The 23523-nt window shown below is 37.1% G+C and overlaps 1 protein-coding gene across 1 annotated transcript in view; it reads right to left on the bottom strand.

The window, feature by feature from the left end:
- cdh5 (cadherin 5) overlaps positions 1 to 22798 on the bottom strand; it is a 37537-nt gene extending 14739 nt beyond the window's left edge. The window contains exons 1-5 of the mRNA XM_004913574.3: positions 22653 to 22798; positions 2919 to 3122; positions 1963 to 2257; positions 1250 to 1366; positions 303 to 470 (exon numbers count right to left, since the gene is read on the bottom strand). Of these exons, the coding sequence (XP_004913631.2) occupies positions 303 to 470; positions 1250 to 1366; positions 1963 to 2257; positions 2919 to 3104 (766 nt within the window). The 5' untranslated portion in view covers positions 3105 to 3122; positions 22653 to 22798. The remainder of the gene's footprint in view (positions 1 to 302; positions 471 to 1249; positions 1367 to 1962; positions 2258 to 2918; positions 3123 to 22652) is intronic.
- Positions 22799 to 23523: the final 725 nt, after the last annotated feature.

The following is a 23523-nucleotide window of genomic DNA, read 5'->3' as shown; positions in this document are numbered from 1 at the left end:
ACTAGATTTTCCTCATATCCTGTAATAAGGGCATTGGTTTATGATTCTACTGGAAACATTGACTTTTTTTTATTACTTTTGTAATAATCCAACGTATGTTAGAGGAAATTTAGAATCTCATCTGTAATTTATTTTGGGTAAAACCAATCTATCTAATTACTCTTACCCTTCTGGTGAGTCATTAAATCTCACATATATGAACATGCATTTGATTTATTAATTGTTTTTGTCAATGAACCATGCATAACATAAAGATTTCAATTAAAGCTATCAATAGGCACAGGCTATAGGCACATACTTACTTTCAGTGAAGGTTGGAAAATTGTCATTAATGTCAATCAAGTTAATGATCACTGTGGCTGTGCTTGACATGTACATATTTTGCCCTGGGGAGTCTCTGGCCTCCACCACAACTTCATAGGTATCTCTCTGCTCTCTGTCTAAATTTGATACTGCAGTATAAATTGTCCCTGCAGAAAAGAAGAAGCATTACATGACAATTATGGTTATTTTTTTATTTTTATTTACAGGTAACAACTGAAACACCCAAAATGATAGTAGTTGGTTGTGGACAAATAGAAAGCATTGTTAATGTCAGGAAGGACAAGAACATGGGCATCTTTAAAGCAGGTAATTCCCTTCTACTTGTGTTTGAAAATTAGTAAAATTCCCACCCAGTCTTGCTTTCCACAAGGGACTCAATGTTTCAAGGTTTTCTGATGTCATGGGTTAGTTTATCCTAAGTGCATTACTGATTCTTTTTTGGCATAGAACAGTAAAGCATCCCTCAAAGGAAATTTGGATAATTTGGGGTTATCCGGTACCCAATGTATACACATCACTTGTGATATTGGGATACTGTACGGTTAATTTATAAGAAATTGGACCCATTCATCTCACCAGTATGGTGTATAGCCCTTGTGACATATGTACAAAGCCTAATTTTTACATGTACTGTATCTCTCATCTATTTCTTGCCATAGTAGTAACCAATTTCTTGGAGATGAGCAGGCAATCCCACATCATTTTGACACATTTTAACACATGCATTTCCAATGATTTGGAAAGGTTTTATGTTCCCTCTAATGATTGTAAATTACATATTTGGTTAAATAATAATCACAATAGAATCTTCTTTTAAATATTTCTTGAAGCCCTGTATGAGTTCCTTAACTCACAGAGTTTCCTTTTAGATCGAAAGGCTTGAGCAATCATCTGCCCCTTAATGGAGTAAGTAAAAACATCTTACCAATGTTATCAATTGTAAAGTACTCTTGTCCTTGGATGATTTTGTAGGTCACTTCTGCATTTCCACCTATTGTAGGATCATCATTATCTACAGCGGTGACTTTTGTCACAAAAGTACCTAAAAATAATCATCATAACTTTTTGTGAAAAATATTTGTTCAAGAGTTGATATCAATGCTTAATCATTAAACAATGTTATTTCTTTTCATAACTACAACTTTGGATAATTACAGTTAAAGTGTGGTGAAAAGTTGTGTGGTGACAATGACAGATGTTTGTAATGTTATATGTTAATAGGGCATTGTGGGTACCTATCCTTCCATTATCCACTTTATCATCCCCATTCTTTTAAATGTTCTCATTCTTTTTTCAATACCTCTAAATAATTATTAGTAATTTTTTCTATTGCATACCAATACAAACGATGAGATTTCACAGAGCTGCCCTTCCATGGGCACAAGGGCACCCCTTAGTGCTCTTGCACTTATGCCCAGTGGCTTTCCAAATGACCCCCAAATGACCCCTAATGTCAACATTTAAACTGCTATAAGGGAGCTCATTCAGTGCACCATCAACATTCCTTGGAGGGTATATTCTCCCTCCATCATGATACAAGTAATGTGTAATTAATTATATGCTGATGAAGTAAGGGTTTCCCTTTAAAACCTGATGTAAGCTCATGTGCTTGCCTCCTGTGTTATTTCTTATACATACCTCTGTCTGACATCTCATTCACAGATCCATTAAAAGCTTTCTGTGTAAATTGCGGCGCATTGTCATTTATATCGATAACTCTGATAACAAAGTTGGAAGGGTGCTCCAGAGTTTTGGCCGTTTTTTTGTCTACCAGTAGAGCCATCAGGTGATATTCAGACTTCTTCTCACGGTCTAGTCTTTCAAAGCAGTAGATATCCCCGTTTTTCTCATTAACTTTAAAAATTGTGTTGGCAGACTCCCCTTGGATGGCAAACTTGGCATTTTGATGTAAAACGCTGGAATTAAGCTGTAACTGTTTTTTTAAATAGAAAAATGGTGCATAAAATAATTTAAAGACAATTCAAAATTAAATATAATTAGGTTCTGTATTAAAAATATATGGTCATACAATACTCATAGGAATCTAACTGTTGCTGTCAGTGGTCCTAAGTAACTATAAATCATAATCATGCTTGGTTTGTTTGTATTAATTATAACTACTTATGTTGAAACTTGCTCCAGTTCATCTTCCAGTTCCAGTTTGTCATTTAAACCACTGCCTGGTTTCTATCACTTACTATCATTTACTTTCTATCACTACAAGGAAATGAGTGTGAGTAATGTAAACTGGACTGCTTTTATTTATATGCATGCACTATGTGATAAATAGACTCATTTAATTAGGCTAGCACCATAAAATGGGGCAATCATTTTTAAATAGGGGTTTACTATGCCTATTGGGCATATTTTTCAAAGTGAACCAAAATGTACAATTTCAAATTCATTAAAAAGAAAATAATAATTAAACAACTGGCAACCATGCCTTTTATACTGATGTCTGCTAAATCCTTCAACTTAGTACTTGGAGGTACCTCTCCTGCATGATACAGTCATGCCATTTTAGTTAGGAGCCCCTGTGATACATATTACTTTCAACCACAGTGTTATAAAGAAGGATTGGATTGCATTCTAACCTTTCCCACATAATGTGGCAGGTTTCCATTTCTTTCCTCTGAAATAAACATTTGATTCCATATCCATCCTCTCTTGACACGCCTGGTGGTTTTGTCAGGATGTGTTTCAGCATTTGTGAACTCTTTGCTGAATAGGAGCAAGGAGCAACACATTATAATCAGAAATTGAAGCCATTTCACCTTCATCTTAGGCCCTCCAGCAATCTATGGGGAAAAAGGTTAAAAATAGATGTAAACAAAATGTAATAACTGGTTTGCTCCAGGTCTAGTAACCCATAACAACAGCCATTTTCCTTTTTAACAGTAGTCTGGTAAATGCTACCAAATGATTGATAAAAAAAGCCAAAGCAAATGTTTTTTCTTTTATTCCACACCCCAACCATGCCCAGATGACAAACACAGACTGAGAATCAAAATCCGCTGAATTTCACTTAACGGAATTCAGCATTCCACCATAAACATGAATGTCTGATCATTTATTAAAAGATCCGAATTGAAAAAGCACAAGCAAATTAAAATGCAGACTGACAATGAAAAGAATGCGGAAACCACAAATTTTTTGTGGTTGGTACATTTTCCTATGAATCTTTGTGGGCTTACAAATGAAAAAGAAAAACCCTGAAAACCTCTAAAACCACAAATAAAATAAAGATTATTACAATTTGCCAAGCACAACTCCCACTCACTTCTACATGACCTCGACAGCTTTTAGATGGCAAAGTTTTGTATTAGTGTTTTTTTCGTGGTTTTGATGCAAAATAAATGGCGAAAATTTCAATGAAAAAAGTTTTAGTGCAAAAAAACAGGAATCGTAAAAAAAGAACATTAGTAAATGCCCCCCAAACAATGGCTTAGTATAGACAACTGTGTAATGTTGTTGTGTAATGTTGAGTGCTTTGAAAACATATTTAAGATAAAAGGAATGTTCAGAGAGGCAATGAAAATACAGCCAAAAGTTAATCTTTATCCTTTAATTTATTTTTTATATACCCTTCTGTAAAAACCTTTCTATCGCAGGACCCAGTGCCTTCTGTGACTTTACTGGTCACCTACTTAAAAGCAAACATCTTATTGGTTGCTATAGGTTACTGCTCCTGGGCAAACTTAGTGCTTTTTATTACATATTCCCCTAAAGGCAAAAGCTGTAAGAAAACAACAAGATCCACTGAGGTACGTATTTTCCTAGAGCAGATGTGTTATCATTTGACTCCTGGCAGGTAACATACCTTGAATTATCACTTCATTATTTTTTTAGGATTTTTATTGTCCTGAACAGTTAACATCTGTGATTTTGTCATTTTTACCTGTTATGTAGGACAAACTGGTTCGCACAATGTCTGGGTAATGTTAATTTAGGGTTAAACCTGTTTATACTTTCAACTGGATTTTACCTATCTGTAACATAACAGTGCTGAGTCCCTATAATAACATTGTATTTGTCAAATATCCACTGTCTGAGAATAATCACATTATAAATACATTTGGATTTATTAGTCTGGCCGTGGATGCTATTTGTTTTTATAAAAGAATGTAGTGGAAGCTGAGAGAAGCTCATGTTAATAAATGATTTATTTTACTTGTATAACTCTACTTATTGCATTGTTTCAATTTCCCTTAAATGTTCTGCAGAAAGGATAATATTTGTGGCACTTATTAAAGAAGGTAGTTACACATTTTCTCAGAGGTTATTAATAGTATAAGCTGCTCACTGCAGCATTACATGGGTTTATTTAAATATTGTGAAATATTGCCTCTGTGTTTCCTTATGAGGCTTAAAAGGAAATAATTATGTTATTTTCCTAAAGAAAGGCATGAGGAAGTTAGAGCGAGAAGTCGGCTGCAGGCTAACTGGCGCCTTATGTGAAACCGCAATTTGTAGCCTGGTAAAGCTCAGAATTTAAATGTTATATAAAAGAGTATATAGTCACAGCACACAAGAGCATGGGCCTTTGTCAAGCCATGTGCTACACAATGAGGAGACAACAGGTTTTATGGATAATGGTATTTTTGTGAGAGAAGAAAATGACAGCAAAGGTAGTCTGTCGGATATAATATTTTGTTTCCTTTGCACATTTTAAAGTGTAAATACATGCTCTTCTAGCTGGTGACTCCAACATTCTTCTTACACTCCACCATAACAAGCCCAATACCTTATTCCATTTTTGCAGAGCTTTACTAGGACTAGTAAAATTATTAGTTGTTCTGACCAGTGGCATTGAGGTACAACTTATTGCTTATTTTGAATCATCATGGCAATTGTTTTCTGTATTTGCAAGTGTGACTTAAATGTACTGTATTTACTTGGGTAACAAACAATTTATGATCAGGCCAACACAGAAATAGCATAGAAAGTTTGTATTCAGCACACACACACACCAGTAAATATATGTATGCAGCAGTGGTGTAACAATAGAGGAAGCAGACCCCATGGGGATCGCAGGGGGGGCGGGGGGGGGGTGGCAGGACTGCAGGGTCTGCTTCCTCCATTTTACATGTAAATCTGCACTCCACTTCAGCTCTGAGGTAGGAGAGTGGGCAAGGATTTATAAGCAAGTGGGCGGGGGGGAGGTTGCGTCAGGGCAACAGGAGGGCATGTCAGGGCAGGGGGCTGGGTGAGTCTGATACTCTGCGCTGGGCCTCTTTGAAGAATTTTTTGCAGGGAGCCCGGCGCAGAGTAGTTACGTCACTGGTATGCAGCAAAGTGGGGCTAAACATTATTACTATCCATTAAGTTAACTGCTACATTTATATCATTGCCAATACAGGAAGCAGTTGGCCATTCCAAAACTGAAAAAGTCTGTGAAAGAAATTGTAAATATCAGCTCAAAATCTGTTTCAGAAACCTGGCTATATAGCTGTTGTTGAACTGCAACTTCAATGAGCTTGTGTAAATGTTGGGAGCTGTAGTTAAATAAAAAAATGGCGAGCTTCAGGCCTAGCCTTGGGATTGGCAAATGCTTTTATACAAAATCAGACTTAAAAAAAGAATGTTTCTGACCCAGATATCAAGCTGTAGAATCCACTGTACAATATGTGTGGGCAGGCTGGAAAATCCCATTTGGCTACTCAATTAGAACAGCCTAAGGAATGGAAAGTTTTAATCTGCTTCCAAACCTCTTGGGTATGAGTGCTGTCAAACAGGGGCACGGCTTTCTAAAGCAGACCTGTGACTGACAGGAATTCTGGACTTCTAATTATTACAGACATATAGGACATTTAAAACCCCTGGGTGTTATTTTGAAGTCCATGAATTACGACTGGTTCGGTTGGCACTCTAAATGGTATTCCCACATGTATTTTCAACAGTGCTAGTAACTGACCCTCTAGTTTAATCTAAATCCCAGTTTTGGAAACAGTGGAGAGAAAAGTAATGGTCAGTTATTGACAATACTCACAAACAGTCTCAGTGGCCAGACTCCTGCTACATGCATTCTTTATATATTGTATACTGAGCCGTTGGGAAAGTTAATAAATATGTAAGCAATTAAACTGCGTCACTATGTGCATTGTAATACTAAGGTGACAAAAAGTAAAAAAACTGTCAGATGTTACAGCAACTTTGCATGAAACTGAGGTCACGACTTCATGCAAAATCATAGATTGTTTGACACTTGTTTTTGTCGAGATTTAATGGTAAACAATTGTAAAAACATAAATTACGCCAGATAAAGCCTAATTGAAATTCATGGGACCTGTACTTGTTTTGGTAAGTCGAACAATTTTTTCATTCCATTTTGTACCAGTCCCAATTTTTTTAAGCTTGCTCTAAAAAGCAAGGGAAAATGTAATTTATGACTTTTCCTTTGATTTTTTTCCCCATTAGTGATTTTTTCAGAAATATTCTTAAAATCAAGACACCACAATTAGTGGTAGTTGTTAGTCTGTATCTTCAGAAGCCTTTTGCAAACCACAATGATTGAGCTCATGGCCATGCACCGACGGTGGCGATTGGCATCTACATAGTGCACACTGGCCCACTGTGGGCTATCTCTGTACTTAAGAGGGATTTACCAAAACTATTTTTTATTAGTTTGAAACCACTAAAACAACTTTTTAGGTTTTGTGGTTTAGTAAAGGGCCCCTTTAAGTGCTATTCATTAATACGACTTTGAATACAGGTGCTATAGTACTAAGGGTGCAAATGTAAGCATGGGGGGAATGCAGGAGCACAGAGACCTGCAGAAATTCAGATTGACTGTTTTTTTGCACTTTGCACTCCACCCTGAACTTAGTAAATGACCACTTATTTGTACTGGTATGCATGGAAATTATTGACTGTATATTGTCTACACAGAAAACATAGTTCTCTTCATATTCTTCTTTGTTGAGAAATTTCAATTTGTGCCTACATAGTAACATAGAAAGTTGGGTTAAAAAAAAATGAAAAAAAATCACGTTCAACCATAATGCCTATATATAACCTGCCTAACTTCTAGTTGATCGAGAGGAAGGCAAAAAACCCCATCTGAAGCCTCTCTAATTTGCCGCAGAGGGGAAAAATTCCTTCCTGACTCCAAGATGGCAATCGGACCAGTCCCTGGATCAACTTGTACTAAGAGCTATCTCCCATAACCCTGTATTCCCTCACTTGCTAAGAATCCACCCAGCCCCTTCTTAAAGCTATATAATGTATCAGCCAGCACGACTGATTCGGGAGAGAATTCCACAACTTCACAGCTCTCACAGTAAAAAAACCTTTCCGAATATTTAAACGGAACCACCCTTCTTCTAAACAGAGTGGGTGCCCTCGTGTCAGTGAAACTGGCTGCAGTATTCAAGGGTGTTTATTGACATTGGTACCAATATGTTTTTAACATGCCTGAGTACTGTATGCTTAGATCACATAAAAAATGATAGTAATTTTTTAAATGAGGACCATTTAAAAAGGCAAAAATACTCTCCAGACGCATTTTCTATTGACTCAAGCCCTAGGTTCACTATAGATACTTGTTCTTCTCTATCCGTTCCAAGAATATGAAGTGCTGAATTCCACACAAAAAAACTGAACAAACCAAAAAATGCTTATACTGAACTGATACTGTGGTTCTACTGTTTAATGGCAGGCATTTATATTACAAAAGAGAAACCGGTATCAGGAAAATTGTCTGAACATATCTACACAACAATTTCTCGAAAAACCCCTACTAGTCCCACCCATCTGTTTCACTTCCTGCTGTCTCCTTTCCCAGGCTGTGCAGGGGGGCACTCAGAACACTCACTGTAGGATAGGAATCAATCAGCAGCTAGGCTGACCTGAAAGCCTGACTTTGCTTGGTTGACTGCACAACTGTGCTTTTCTACCCCCCTCCTACTGTGCTTCTGACAAGGACCATTAGATCCCCACCCCTCCTTTGAGACATGGGCAGGGACCATAGTAGATCTGTAGGGAGCCCTAAAGGGGCAATTTTTAAAGATAATGATAATTTATAGTAAAGATTGGGTTACACTATAGGGCGTATTTTCGCCAACATTTTCGTTGCTTGCGCGACTTTTTCGCTGCAAAAAATCGGAATCCCACTGTTTACAATCGTTCGGTACTAAAATGTAGTGACTTTCAGATCACCAGTATGATATTATCATGACCAATACGATTTTTTCGTAAGCATATTTGTGATATTTGCGATCTTCAGAAGTTATCGTATCAAATCCGAATTTGTCACATTCGAGATTCGAACTTGCGTTTTCATGAATGTGCCCCAATGTCTCCTTTAAAACACATATTTAGTATAAAGAAGCCACAGCATGCTAATCATCTAGGTATGTTTTTCTTCTGTAACTGATTCATTTTTACATTCTGTGATGAGTCTTTAGAAACTATTTAATAAAAATTGGGTGAAACTGGTCTTATATTTTTTCCATATACTCATAGAGCTGTTTTTTTTTAGATGACTGGAGGCCAAATTGCACATACTGTATGTATCTATGCTCACAGCAAAATCTTAAGGGCTGATTTGTCAAAGTCCGAATTTTGGACTTTTAAAGGTACGTTTGAAAAAATTTGTATGAAATACGAAAATTTCTAATGTACGTTAATTGGACGAAAAATCGTATCGTGGTCGTACCAAAATATTGTGGTATGATCTGAAATATTCGTATCCAAACTATTGTAAACAACGCAAAAAAAATTCTGACTTTGATCCTTCAGTGCATGATTTTGGATGCCCCCCATAGAACTCAATGCCACTCTGCAGCTCCAACCTGGCCCAAGGAAAGTCACGATAACGAAGCTTGAATGAATCTAAAACTTTCGTACTCATTGCAAGAAATACGTTTTTGTTGCACAAATTGACGCAAAGCACAAAAAAGTTGCGGAAATTAACGAAAAAATCATTGAAATTATGCAAAAGTTCTAAACTTTAGAAAAAATACGAACTATTAGCAATCGGACCTGTTGTACATAATGAATGGGCCCCATAGTGTTCAAACATATAGAAACAAAAAAATAGGTCTAAGATTTTTTTGGAGAATTGATTTGTTAATATAAATATTATGGACATGTTACAACTAAATCTGGTAATGGCAAGTGTAACAGGTAAGGTAGTTATTCAATTTTTTTTCTGCATTCATGTGTGCTCAGTGATGTCTAATCTCATGTCTAAGCTATTGTGGACTACATCTCTATGTTGAATACTTGGAAGTATACTGGAAGTCAGGTCTGGCTGGGATTTAAGATTTCAAGTATACAGAGGCCCAAACAGCCCCCCACCAGCCCAATAAATATCTACTGTCTAGGGCAGTGCTGTCCAACTGGCAGCCCGTATCCCCATCTGTCTGGCTGCTGTGACTGCTTAACTTTGTGCTTAACTTTAGCTTTAAGTGGTATCAGTACTGAGATTGACTGCCCCCCCCCCCCCCCGCATCGTTCACACCTCGGATTCAGGCTTTATGCCCCTGCATTGCTCACACCTCAGATTTATTACTTGTATAGTCATGATTTGTGATCATGATAGGAAGCATATGTAAAAGTACTCGGTAAAAGTACTCGGCTTAAAATGACTTTTTTCACATATGAGAGATGGAGGATATCCCTGCGATTAGCACCAACCATTCGTTTTTTTTGGTGTGTTACCACCATTAATTTGAATGTGGTCTTAAAAATGTTTGTATTAACATGGGTGTGGTTTAAACTTGGTGTGGTTTAAAAAGGTAGTGGTCAAAACTGGCTTCCCTTATTGGCCCTCCACCACATAGGCCAAAAAAATCCCTGCTCTCGGTACCACAGAAGTTGGACAGGACTGGTCTTGGACATCATACAGCAGCACCTCTGACATTTGCCAGATTTTACAGATTGCCAGTCCGGGCCTGGTAGGAGTAACGCTAAACTGCTGGTAGCTGCAAATATGACATCTCTTAGCTGAGAACCTACTAACTCTACCTTTACTGGGTGTCAGAGTGGAACTGCACCTACAAACACACTAGATCATTATTCTCAGTGAAAAGTTCCAATAAGCATTAAATAAAGCAGGACATTTTACTCTGTTTAACTGCTAATTTCAGTGTCTAAGATAATTCTCGGAAGAACTCATTCTATTTCTCTCTCTGCTATTACCTTGTCTTTACTTAATAGAATTGGCCTTTTAATTAAAGCTCTCTACCTGAAATGTTAAATATGTTAATCAATCAGTTACAAGAAACTGCCACGTTGCTTTACCTAACACAATATGCAAGAACTTAATATTCTATTACTGCTAATGCTTCCCTGTCATTATCATTGTGGCAGAACAGATATCAGCACCAACAAAGTATATATTGTTAAGAACCCAAACAGAACTATCCCACCTAGTGGGATTTTAGAATCCTTATTTAAATAAACAAAAAGAACCCAAGTCACGGCAATGACATTATTGAGAGCTTAAGTAGGGTCAACATAGTTTTGCTATTCTGGTATGTTCCCTTCATAATTTGGGATGGACTACATTGATTTGTAGAAATATTCCTTGCATAACTGTAATCACCAAATATGATTGGATGTGTAATTTTGGAGAATAGCAGCATAGATTTAAAAAAAGATGTAATGGCAGAGAAACAGTAAAAGAATCATGTAACATAACTGGGTGGCTCCCTCCAGTATTGTCCTGTTTGCCCAAAGAATTCCTCCATTATAAACATTTGCTCATTCCATAGAATGAACTGTTGCATTGTATGTTAGGAGTATAGAATAACTGCTTTGGTACAATGGTATAAATTGGTAAATATATTTACTTTAGGATGCTTGCCAGTTAGAAATGGTTCTAACTAAAGATCATACATATAGTCACTTGGGTATAAACGGGCGTTAGTGGAATATCGTTGATATTTATCAACTCTCATCTTTATTTTCTTTCTTACATATATACCTCACTGGAAAAGTGGGCATGTGTCTAAAATCTCCTCAACCTGAATGCAGAATGTAACCACATTTGATTCTGACATCAACTGGTCAGAGTTGGATTCTCAGGTGAGCTTAGCATACTCCCTGAAATAGTTTTTGGGTAGGGTAGAAGATTGATTGCTTAAATTGTGTGGAAGAGCCAAATGTAAGATAGAATGACACCTCCTATTTATGATGATGCTTCATTTTATGCCTAGCAGTAGAGTTTAACTTTCCCTTTTATTACACAGAAACCTAGAATCCCGTACCAAATTTACAGTTCTCAGTTAGCATTTGATGGGTTTCTACCTAGGAAGCTTAGGCTGTAGGCATTTATTGTGAAAAGAGTGAATAATGCAAAGTCATTAAAATATAGGCCTTGTAATTATAAGGTCAATTAGGATGTATATGCTTTCATTATATGCCTTTTAATTTAAACAGTGAATTTGGAGAAGTGTGTTAGGTTCCTGCTTTCCATGTACCTTCATTTGCATATGATTAAAATGCTTTCAGGTGTTTCTTTTTTAATTACAAATATGGATGTTCTACTTTAGCCATTTTAGTGCCAAGTGCTAAATGCTATGCATTGCTGTATGAACTAATGTACAGCATAGATCAAAGGGCCTTCCAGAAGGCCTATACAGACTATACAGCAATGGCACTGCAGCCTTTTTGTAGAGTCTATGTTCTCTGGTTGGTTTATTAATATTGAAATTTGTATGTTTTACCTTCAAATTATTTTTAACTGTTTTTCTTCTTTTTAACATTTTATGTTTTTATTTTCAATGATTTTTGGTAGTTTAAAGTTTGGCGTGAATAAGTACCTTGCCCATGTACCCTTTAGTACTTCTGTCTTTCGTCTGCCATAGACTTCTTTTAGACTTCTTGGTTAAAGGGGTACTCCACCCAAACACAACTTGAGTTTTTTGAAAAGTAAACATAAAAAATATGCCGCCTTTTCATCATTTTTTAATGTAATAATATGGTTCGGAAAAGTTACCAAATCCTAGACCTCTGTTCTCCTGCTGATCTGACTCAAAAAAATGTAGCAGTAGCCAACTGTCCTCAGCCTTTCTTTAGCCTGCATCCTCTAAATCCCACATTACCCTGAACACTTAATATCAATAAGAAAAGGAACATCACAGTGCAATGCATTGTGGGTTATGTAGTTACTGCATGCTGTCTGTAAGCTGTGGAGATGTTACAATTTGTAACATCAGTGTTTTAGTCCCTCCTCCCTGCCAGGATTTCAAATGATGCAGAAAGAAAAGAACTGTTTTGCAGTAAAAATGGTATTTATTCATACTTTTTAAAGGAACAGATTACAGTGATAGGTATATTAGGTGTTTCTGTGTTGTGTGATTTGGAAGCTGGAATTAATACAAAGTAATGGTTTATGTTAACCTCAATGGAGCACTGTTGTCATCCATATTTGCTGACCACTACTCCACACACTCCAGTGGGGCGGGGGTTGATGTAATTGATGTATAATCTCTGTAAAGCTCTTTGTAAAAGTTCTGGCACTATAAATAGCAAATATAAATGAAGTACTGCCATGAGGTTTAGCTAGATAGCAGTCCCTCTTTCCTTGGGGAAGTAATGACCAACAGGAAGCAGCAATGTCCCCAACTCCACTTGTGTGACTATGTACAGATAGGGACAGAGGTGAGGATGAAGACAGGGAAGTCTAATCTCTCCATTCTATCAGCTGACATTTTAAAACAAAGACCAAATATAGTCAGCTACTAGACTTTCAATAAAGAGTTTTTTTCCTGTTGCAAAACAGGGATTTTTGAAATATGACAACCTATTCCTCTTTCCATCAGTTATTATTATTACTGTTATTATCTCTGCACACAAGAGGAAGAATAACATTATGGGCACTCAAAATCACCTGGCTAAGCACAACAAGACTAATTTCCCTAAACCCATTAATCAATTAGTGAACACAGCTTTTTTTTTAAAAAAACCCCACAAATCCATCTGCATTTTATGTAAGGACACAGCATGGCTTCTATGTAATATAAAATGATTTTATGGGATCTCAGGATTGCAGCTGTCTCATGAGACAGATGCTCACACAGAGCTATTAGAGGGCTGCTGCATAATGAGCTCGGCTCAAATAATTTCCTATCCCCTCTGTATGCATATCATGTACCATAGCAGGTGCAGGCTCATTTATGCACTTACCAATTTGCAGGAACATTTAATGATACAACACAATAAGGTAAGTTGGCAGCAGGCTGGTCATTGTTCAGATGCTGCATATTTTGCATTCTTTAAGATGTGGGTCTCCGTTATTGTCTCATTAACCTCGCCCGGGCTGAAGTTGTGCTTTAATCCCTCTGCTGAAGTGCATTGAATTAAAGGCCCACCTGGCAGCATAGTGCTAACATCTGTCTGAGGGAATATTATTAGTTTTATCACACTCCTCTCTGCTTCAGGAAATATGCAACATGTTCATCCTCATAACATGCTTCTTTTTTAACAGATATATTGGTCAGGTATTGGAGCCTGGAAATGTTTAATGGGCATTTCACTTTCACATGTGTCTCAAACAGTGTACAACAACTTATTACTTATTTTTAAAAACAGCTTTTTACATTTATATTTTAAAGGGAACCTGTCAAAATCCTTTTCTATCATATTAATTCACCAACTAAAATTAATTTACAATAGAAAAAATGATTTAAATTTTGTTTCCTTCAGTCTTGGAATCACAATTAGAGCACACAGGCAGGCGCCATTTTGTGGACAGTGTTAAAAGTCAAGTTTTGTATTACCGCAAAATCTTGTGTATTTCCAGAATAGAGAACCTTATGCCCATGCTCATGTACATGCCCATAGAATGGGAAGCAAAATGTGAAGAGTGCAGTGACATCTAGGAAGTGCAGAATGGAAAGTGAAAGTAATTGACTGTCCCGCCTCTATGTCTATGGCATAGAGGCAAGGCAAGCAATTTATGATTGACAGCTCAGATTTATAAATACATTTATAACAGGAATGGATGTTTTAATAAAAATAAGCAATTTGGGGCCCATGTTTAATTTGCAAAGGACTACAGCTTTTTTAGAAAATGAATTTGTTTATTTTTACTCCTTCTACTGATATAAATTCATTAAGTTAGGTTGCCAACTTTTTAAATTGTTAACACTTACAATGTACCACTAATGAATCAGTTTGGGATGCATGCTTAGCAGGTGCTGCAGCTGCAACTCCTCCTGCTGCAAAATGCATTAAATAATGCAGGGCTGCACAACTGGCCTTGATGTGTTCCTCTACAGCATTTTTATGGCCCCCAGTCTCACAGGGACTTCTATGTAGGATATGATCATTTTAATATAATCCAATCTTTGAGCATGTTGTTGAAAAAATAATCAGTCCATTATATAGCAAGCTGAATAGCACTGAGCTCATTTATCAAATTGCAATACTTTAGAAAGTGTGAGATTTGGCTTACTGAACTGCTACTGGGAAACATGAGAGGAAGAAAACAAATGTATATAATTGTTGCATTAATGTATTCTGTTAATTAAAAATGTAATATAGACTGCAGTTTAGGAAAAGGCATCATTTGAAAACTATATTTATACAGAATTATGACATATTAAAGGCGCCCATTTCTGTGCACACATTCTCAGTTTGCCTGCTGTACATGCAAAATCATGCCAGTGACGTAATTGGTGGTGCTGTAGACTTTACATTTCTGGGTTGCCCTTTGATCTATTCCATGATGCGTGTTTCTTTGCAACACACACCATATATAGCAGGCAAGGGTTTTACTCTGAAAAAATATCAAGGAAGCATAGGCCCTTGCGTAACTGATTAGTCCATAACGAGGAAAAAGCTTCAAATGTCTGTCTATGGAATTTCACTTCCCATCTTTCAGAAAGTCAAAGAAAGAAAGAGATTGTTGCAAGGAGAGGAGATATAATCTATGTGTAGTTGTTTCCATGGATCATTAACCATATCCTAAACCATTAAGACTATTATGCAGGAGGTTACTGACCACCAAACAAAAACATGTATATAACACAAGTTAATAAAGAAAAGGATATCACCTATTGTATCTATCAAACAAATAAAAACAGAGGTTAAACTTAAGAGGGGAGTTCTCATCATACGACTAAAATGTCCAATTAAATGCTTTCTTATGTGCAAGCAACAGCTGCGACACTCAAAATACAGAGCAAATGAATGTTACTCCGGTGTGTGTAGTTAATCAGGGAGGGACTTACATAACATTTACAATATTCACATTGCAACAAAGAAGTGCTTGAAGAACCACAAACCCAAGAACAGAAATAAGCAGCAAGACTAAGGGGCTCATTTACTAACCATTGATTTTTAATTTAAACTTGATCCAAATTTTTTTCAAAAAAGAGAAAAAAACGCTGTAACCTTTCTGAGATTTACTATGCATCTAAATGGTTAAAAATCCGAATTAGACAATTAAACTCAGATTAAACTTGCCGAGTTCATGTGTCAATGGCAAAGGTTCCTTTCCTTGTAGTTTTTTTCTTTTGTCTCGAAATTTAACAGGTTTTGCTGGGTTTTGTACGAAAATTCCTGACTTTTTTTGAATTCTTGCATCAGCAATTTCATAAAATTAGTATTATCATAGCAATAATTCGGAAAAGCCAAGTTTTTTCCGGATTTTCTTGCAGCGACTTTTCCTGCAGCGACTTTTCTGTTAGACTTTTTTAGTAAATATTAGACATTCGGGAAAACTAGTTTAGTGAAATGTGACCAAAAAAAAGGAGAAATTATGAAGTTTTAGTAAATCTGACCCTTAGGAATTCCAATTATACTGTGACAAGATAAGACACAGATGACAACATGTCCATTACAATTCTATGGAATCATGGGGAACCCATACTGGATGAGGCAAAGATGAGGTGAAAATAATGGGCTTGATTATTAGTTTATTGGTGCGACAATATGGGAATTCCATTCCAGAGGTGGAGTGTGAGTCAAGATATTTCTGTAAATGAGCTAAGAAAAATTGCACTGATAAGTCATAAGTGGGAAGGAAACAGTTTGTCTGGGAGTTACTGGGAGATTAGTGAGAATGAATCACAAAAGCATTGTCAGCAAACATGTCATGGGGTGTGGGCTGATGAGCTAAGTCTGCAGGCTCATATGTTGGAGACTGAAACTGGAATTAGTGCAGGTATCTATCTGGTATTGTTGCAGTGGAGAACCCTTCACTGTCACTCCATGTAACACCCTGAGCAGGTATAACTGTGTGTGTGCTGTTACCATCAAACTACAAATCAGAGCAGCAAATTCCCTAATATGGCTAATGCCTAATATGGCATTATATTCTGTTTACTGTTTAAAGCAAGCTAATTGTTTTTATCTGTCAGCACTGGATTTTGCTTACAACTTTGCACATTACATAGTAGGTATGTTTAACAAAGATTCTTGTCCATCAAATTCAAAATCACTGCTACCTAACTTCCAGAAAAACCAGGAAGGAACATCAACAAACCCCTAAAATTCCTTCCTGTCTACATAATGATATTAAAATCTATTATTCAGAATACTTGGGACCTGAGATTTATGTTTTAAAGATGTTTTATTATTACAGAGAAAAAGGGAATCATTTAAAAAAAAATGTAAATTAAAATGAAGTCGATGGAAGTGACCTTCTCATAATTTCTAGCTTTCTGGATAATGTGATTCCAGATAACAGATCCCACACCTGTTCTATAAATATGATATTATTAATAATCCAGTTTATAAGAGGATAAAACTAAATGCTTCAGGACAGATTTTGGACTTAAAAGTCTGTATACAGATTGACTATTTCAGCATGTATCTGACACAGGCTGTTCTTTGATATATTGTTTAGATATAATATCTCAGTAGCATATTAGTGGGCACTGTGACCATGAAACAAAATGAAAAAAATTATACTATACTACCCTGCAACCAACATGTCCCACATGTTTATATGGTTAATGAATGGAGTGAATTAAATTGATTTTTTTACCATTTATAGACACATGAGGCAAAATGTCAGTCAGCCCAGCTCCCTCAAGATCCTAATTGGAGAATGCTACAAAGTAACTAATTCATACTGGGTTGATAGGGTTTCTATATAAATCTGAATATATGAATAAAAGAAATACAAGATTCCATTTGTGATATTTCAGAGTCTCTGCTCTATATGCATGATAATCTTCATAAACTGCACCTCACAGAGTGTCAAGTATATTCTTTGGGCAAGCCCTTAATGTTGATTGGCTGTCACCTACAAATACTGAAAATGCAATGGATGATCACTGCATGTGCTCAAATTCAAAATGAGTGGCACTTGTGGTCATCTTTATTATATGGTGGCTGGACACTTTGGGGGTAATGAGATAAAAGGTTCGACATTCGTTTCTGGTCCAGTAGCCCATAGCAACAAAATATTGAGGGCAATCACCATGTTTACTTTTTAACTTGGCTCAATCGGGCTGCATCCACCGCAGTTGCATCCTATTCATCAAAATGGATGCAACTGCATGTGTGCTTTGTTGCAAATTCAGCCTGGTGGTTTTTCTGGTGTATATTGTGTTGGTGCAATGTGCATCCTATTCTTTTGGTTCTATTGCGTCTATTGACGCAGGACACTAAGGGAACCCTGGAGCTACCTATTGTTCAGGAGGTGGCTGTAGCTTCAGGGTTCCCGTGTATCAAAAGGCACAGAAGTGCAAACAGCGCACATTGACACAAATGGTTTTAGGTGCAACTCACTGCAGGGAAAAGCACTTGCAGATGTAAATGACCCATTGTGTTTTTTATTGTGCAGTGGGCCGTGGCTACCATATAGATGGGGATCAATATAGGGGCTGAGGATCTCTATTGATCCCTGATAACTATTCATAGAGAAAGATTTAAAAAAAAACAAAAAAACAAAAAAGAAATTTGCTGAATAATTAAAGTATTTCTGCTATTACATTCCCCTGATGACAAAATACACAGATGGAGTTCAGGAATTTCGGAGTACATTTGTACAGCTCCTGCTATACTTGCTAAGTGAACAGAACTGTAGTGGTCCTATATAAATCCTACATGAATCATCAATCAATACCCATTTAGTGAAACATGTATACTGGGGATAGAGCACTAAGGGCAGAGGAAATACACTAAAACATCCTTTACAAAAAGTGTCATACCCTTTCTGTTCCTTGTAGAGTGCTGCAGCTTATTTACAATATTCCCAAGCCTAGGCTCACTGCTGTATTGCCTATGCACCCTGAACCCTCTGTAATCCGGATGTAGTGCCATAATTTAAAGGGGTTAAGGGAAACATTTATCTACTTATTTACTGTGGTTTCTGTTAGGATCAAGCCATGTCACACGCAGCTGCCATTTTTAACAGACGGCTATTTTAGGGAGATGCGACTAACAGATATGCATGAGATGTGTTAGATGGTTATGACATATCTACATTGGGATTTTGAGCATTTACCAGCATAGATAGTGGCGAGAGCACCAGTTCTTGTTAACTACAGTTTAGTTTCCTGCTTTCCTTTTGAAGAAAAACAGGATATGATGGCGCTTCCACAGAGTTCCTGCTCTTTTGTTGTATACTGAGCATATTTTTTGCACCGTGCAGCATTCTCTATACACAATGAGGAAATTCCAGAGATATTGTCGTCATTGAAACCTTTACCACTCCACTCTGAATCTATTATATTCACATTGCAAAGAAATTGAGTCATTTTAACTGGAGCTTGAAAAGAATCATCTTATAACCGAACCAAGTAATGCAATCACTAACAAAAAAAACAAAACGAAAAAACCCACCCTCTTACTGTACTTGTAATTAAATCTGAATTCTGAATTACATTGTAAATATGAATCTGGAAAAGAAAACACACATAGATGCAACTTTTTGGTGCCCCTGTTACTAAAAATAACAATTTGGCTTCTGATAAAAACATAATTTCCATCTGGACAGCATCACAAAGACAAAAGCCCCCTTGCTCTTCCCTCCAATGTCTGAATTTCCACAGGGCTTTCCATTCCACAATACAGTGCATGCATAGCTCATGAATACATTACTGCCTGTAATCAACAGGGATGGGCAGGAGGGAGGCAGTTAGTTGTCTTGGCCATCCCCTACCCTACCCCTAAAGGTGGCCGCTCACGTGGCGAAGTTGCCAAGCAAGCAGATCTTCTCCTGATATCCCCACCTACGGGTGGGTTTATTGGGCCAATTCTGTTGTTTGTCCTTGGGGCCAAACGATCGAATTAGAACAACGGATCGAATTAGAACAAGCTGATGCAGTCCCCTATCCGACTAAAAATCAAACCTATCCAATCGAGATCTGCCTGATTTCAGGCCAGATGTCGGTCGGGCAGGCCTGTCGTTAGTGCCCCTTAACTTACACTTTATTCAGATATACAAGTTAGGGAGCACTAGTGGTTAACCAATTTTAAGCCAACAACAATGGCAGTTACAATATTGATCTTCTGTGGATGGTAACTTTACATGCGACTGTTGATAAAGACTGCCCAAACAAATCCATAGAAGCTATTGTTAAAAAGTTAACTTTAGTAAGCAGGGCCCTCTGATACTATTTTTATTGTGTAACACTTATAAATTAATGTAAACTGCTGTGTAACTTGCTGCCACTGTATAAACAAATATGATGATAATGATGATCAAGGGGTCCATCCATAATGGTTATCCAATAATTATCCAATACCGAGGGCAGTCAATATGTTGGACGTACCACGAGACAGATCTGAGCAACTTATGGTAAAAGGGTCACATGCTGCTTTTCTTATAGGCTTGACTGTATTTTGCTCATCTTATTGTCACCTTTGCCACTGGAGATTTCCTAATTTGCCTTAAAAAAAGTCTTCAAAATCCTAGAAACCCTATGTGTGTGTTACAATTTCCACTCATTTATTGTGCCTTTACCAACACCACTGCAATCAGCCCAGTTCCATAGATCCCATAGAATCACAAGTGCTAGATAAGGTGAGATCCCACAGTGCTCAAACGGGACATGATTGAGTTAGAGAGGGTCCATAGAAGGGCAACTAAGTTGGTAAAGGGTATGGAAAGTCTCAGTTATGAAGAAAGACTGGCCAGGTTGGGTCTGTTTACACTGGAGAAGAGGCGCTTAAGAGGTGACATGATAACTATGTATAAATATATAAGGGGATCATATAATAACCTTTCTAATGCTTTATTTACCAGTAGGTCCTTCCAACGGACACGAGGGCACCCACTCCGTTTAGAAGAAGGGAGGTTCCATTTAAATATTCAGAAAGGATTTTTTACAGTGAGAGCTGTGAAGTTGTGGAATTCCCTCCCCGAATACATTATATAGCTTTAAGAAGGGGCTGGATGGATAGCAAGTGAGGGAATACAGGGTTATGGGAGATAGCTCTCAGTACAAGTTGATCCAGGGACTGGTCCGATTGCCATCTTGGAGTCAGGAAGGAATTTTTTCCCCTCTGCGGCAAATTAGAGAGGCTTCAGATGGGGTTTTTTGCCTTCCTCTGGATCAACTAGTAGTTAGGCAGGTTATATATAGGCATTATGGTTGAACTTGATGGACGTATGTCTTTTTTCAACCCAACTTACTATGTTACTATGTTACTATATAACTCGTATTAACTGGAGTAGCCTTATGTGGCTCATAGAGCAGTGTGGCACACTCTTCATCTGTAAGGCCTTATGTAATCATGTTAGCACAAGATTCATGTGTTTTGTGAAAGGTCAGTAGCCTGTTATTCACTTAGAGGAAACAAGGCAATCTATTTCTTGTTGGATACAAGTAGAAGATCTTATATTCCCATGTCACATAAGCTTAAGTGGGATGCAATGTATGTACCTTTCAGGTGTACCGTGTGTAGACTGTTCTGTGCAGTGGGGCATTTCATTAAAAGCTTTTAGGGGGCCCTCCTGGGGCCATAACCTCCATTACCTATTATTTGCTGGGGTTGTATGCACACTATATACAGGCAGCTATTATTAGATTTCTGTGCTGTGTAACACTAGTACTTTTCCTTACCTAGTGCTTATTATTTATTAGCCTATAGTAGTGCCTTCTGACATTAGTAGACGTTTGTAGGGTTAACTGCATGGGTCAGTATGAACAACCAAGAGCCCGAACTCTCTTAATTGCCCAATGCTTCTAGGTACCATTGTGGGCATTCTAGTTCATAAGCAAGTAAATATGTTTTTGACACTTGCCAAAGGTTTATCGTTGCCCAGGTCACTAGCTCCCACAATGGCCCCACAGGACCAGCTCAAATCTCTTGAAGTGATATTTATTCTTAGACAGACACATCATTATGTTTGTATAGTCACAAGTGTGAATCCCTAATGGTTTCACCTTTTCAAGAAAATCAGAGAGGCTTTGTGAGGGGTTGGAAGTGAGAGGAAAAGTGGTAAAAGGGAATGGAAACAGAAATTGTAATTTATTTGTATTATTATAATTATCCTTTGTTTACATGACTGACACATTCTGCAACATTTGATAGATCACCATACATAAGTTCCTGCTGCAATAGGGGCTTTCAATCTAAAATCACCAGGGCCAGTTTCATCAGAAGCTAATTAACATTGCTATATGTGATAAATGAATAAAATGTACTAGTCACACTGTCAAGTAGGGTTTACCTTCACTTGAAAGCATCAACAAAACTGTGCCATCAGTGGAAATGATCGTGCCAAATGACAGAATGCATTTTACATAATAAAAACTTTAGGACAAACATCTCTCAGAATACAACATTTATTGTTTTTAAAACCCCAAACTGGCCATTGTAGTTTTGATTTATTAGGTTTTTAAATGTAACTTGCCCACAATGCACCTGCATCCACCATAGAAATGGTAGCCCCCACCAGTGAATTTTCTGTGTTGAGAGCATCCTGTGCCTTATTCTTCCACTGAAACAAAGGCAGGATGTACAGTATATAAGGCCCTGACTAACCTATGTGTAATAGCTGTTTGTAGAATTTAATAGTTAAGATTGGGATTTTGTAAAACTTTAATAAAGGGACATATATAAAATATTCTCATTTACCTTGAAATATTAGACTATTCTAGCTTTCTACTCATGAGAAGAACTAGGTAAAAATCTAACTGAGTTGTGTTTGGTTGCATTATTAAGAAGATGATGATGATGATGAGTGCACTGGGTTTGCACAGGTTTTGAATATGTTCTTGTTATGTCAGATCAGATTTTGACTGATAAAAAAGTAAACCTTGTATACCTAGAGGTCTGTCATAAACTCAATATATGTTTCTGCCACATACCCAACAAACTCATTCTTTCCTTTTTCTATAATGCTCTAAAAACATAATACACCTTTACTGGTTCTCTTCTAGTTAAATTCCACAAGAAAGATGAAATTCACTTACCTAAGTCAAAGTTGTGAGAGACCTTGCTGACAAAATGTAAAACTTCAAATACTTAAAAAATCTGTAATAATCCACAGGATACCAAATCACACACGGATTACCAGGCTGGTGTTGGATAAATGCAGGAGTTTAACAACAGAATGTCCAATTCTGGAATTAGTACAGCTCCCACCCTACAGACTTCCTTCCTCTTATTGTTCTACACATTGCTGTTGCTTGAAACTTTTGTAGTGAGTGGAGGAAGCTAGATAAACTTGTGCAGACTAGAACGCCAAATAGAGTTTTAAAGTTTGCTTTTGTTGCCTGTCTATTGAAACACTTTGGAGATTCTGGAGAACCTTTGTGGCAGCCATATTATTTTTGGAGTATTGAATGGTGGGTCATATAAGAAATTTGGCACCAGTGAACAGAAAATAATTAAATGTATAAAGGGTAATTTACTATGTGGAAGGCAAGGAGCAACGTGGAACAAATCGGGACTTATCTCCTGTCCTATGGCAGCAGAAAGAACGTGACTGGCCTGCTCCTACCAAAGCTGTGTTCTGCAGCCAGGGCAGCCAGACCCTGGATGGCAGTGTTTTCTGCTAAAATACTAAGGGACATACCCCTTAGTGCTCTTGTACTTCTGTCTGGGATTTTCATAAATGACCCCTATAGTTTACACTTTGCTCATGCAAAAACACATTGCATAAAACATTATAAAAAATATTCAATTTCAGTAGGAAAACCCTAATTCAAACCCTGAATAGACCAATAGATTTTTTAATGATTTCTCACATTAAAAACAATGAGATACATTTTCCTCTTTAAACTGAATCTGCCCTGATGTCACACAACATACCCTATGAAATCAATTACATCAGCAATCAAA

The sequence above is a fragment of the Xenopus tropicalis genome, chromosome 4 (genome assembly GCF_000004195.4).
Source record: "Xenopus tropicalis strain Nigerian chromosome 4, UCB_Xtro_10.0, whole genome shotgun sequence".
NCBI lineage: Eukaryota > Metazoa > Chordata > Amphibia > Anura > Pipidae > Xenopus > Xenopus tropicalis.
The sequence above is the reverse complement of the archived record's forward strand: the minus strand, read 5'-3'. Positions and strand labels throughout refer to the sequence as shown.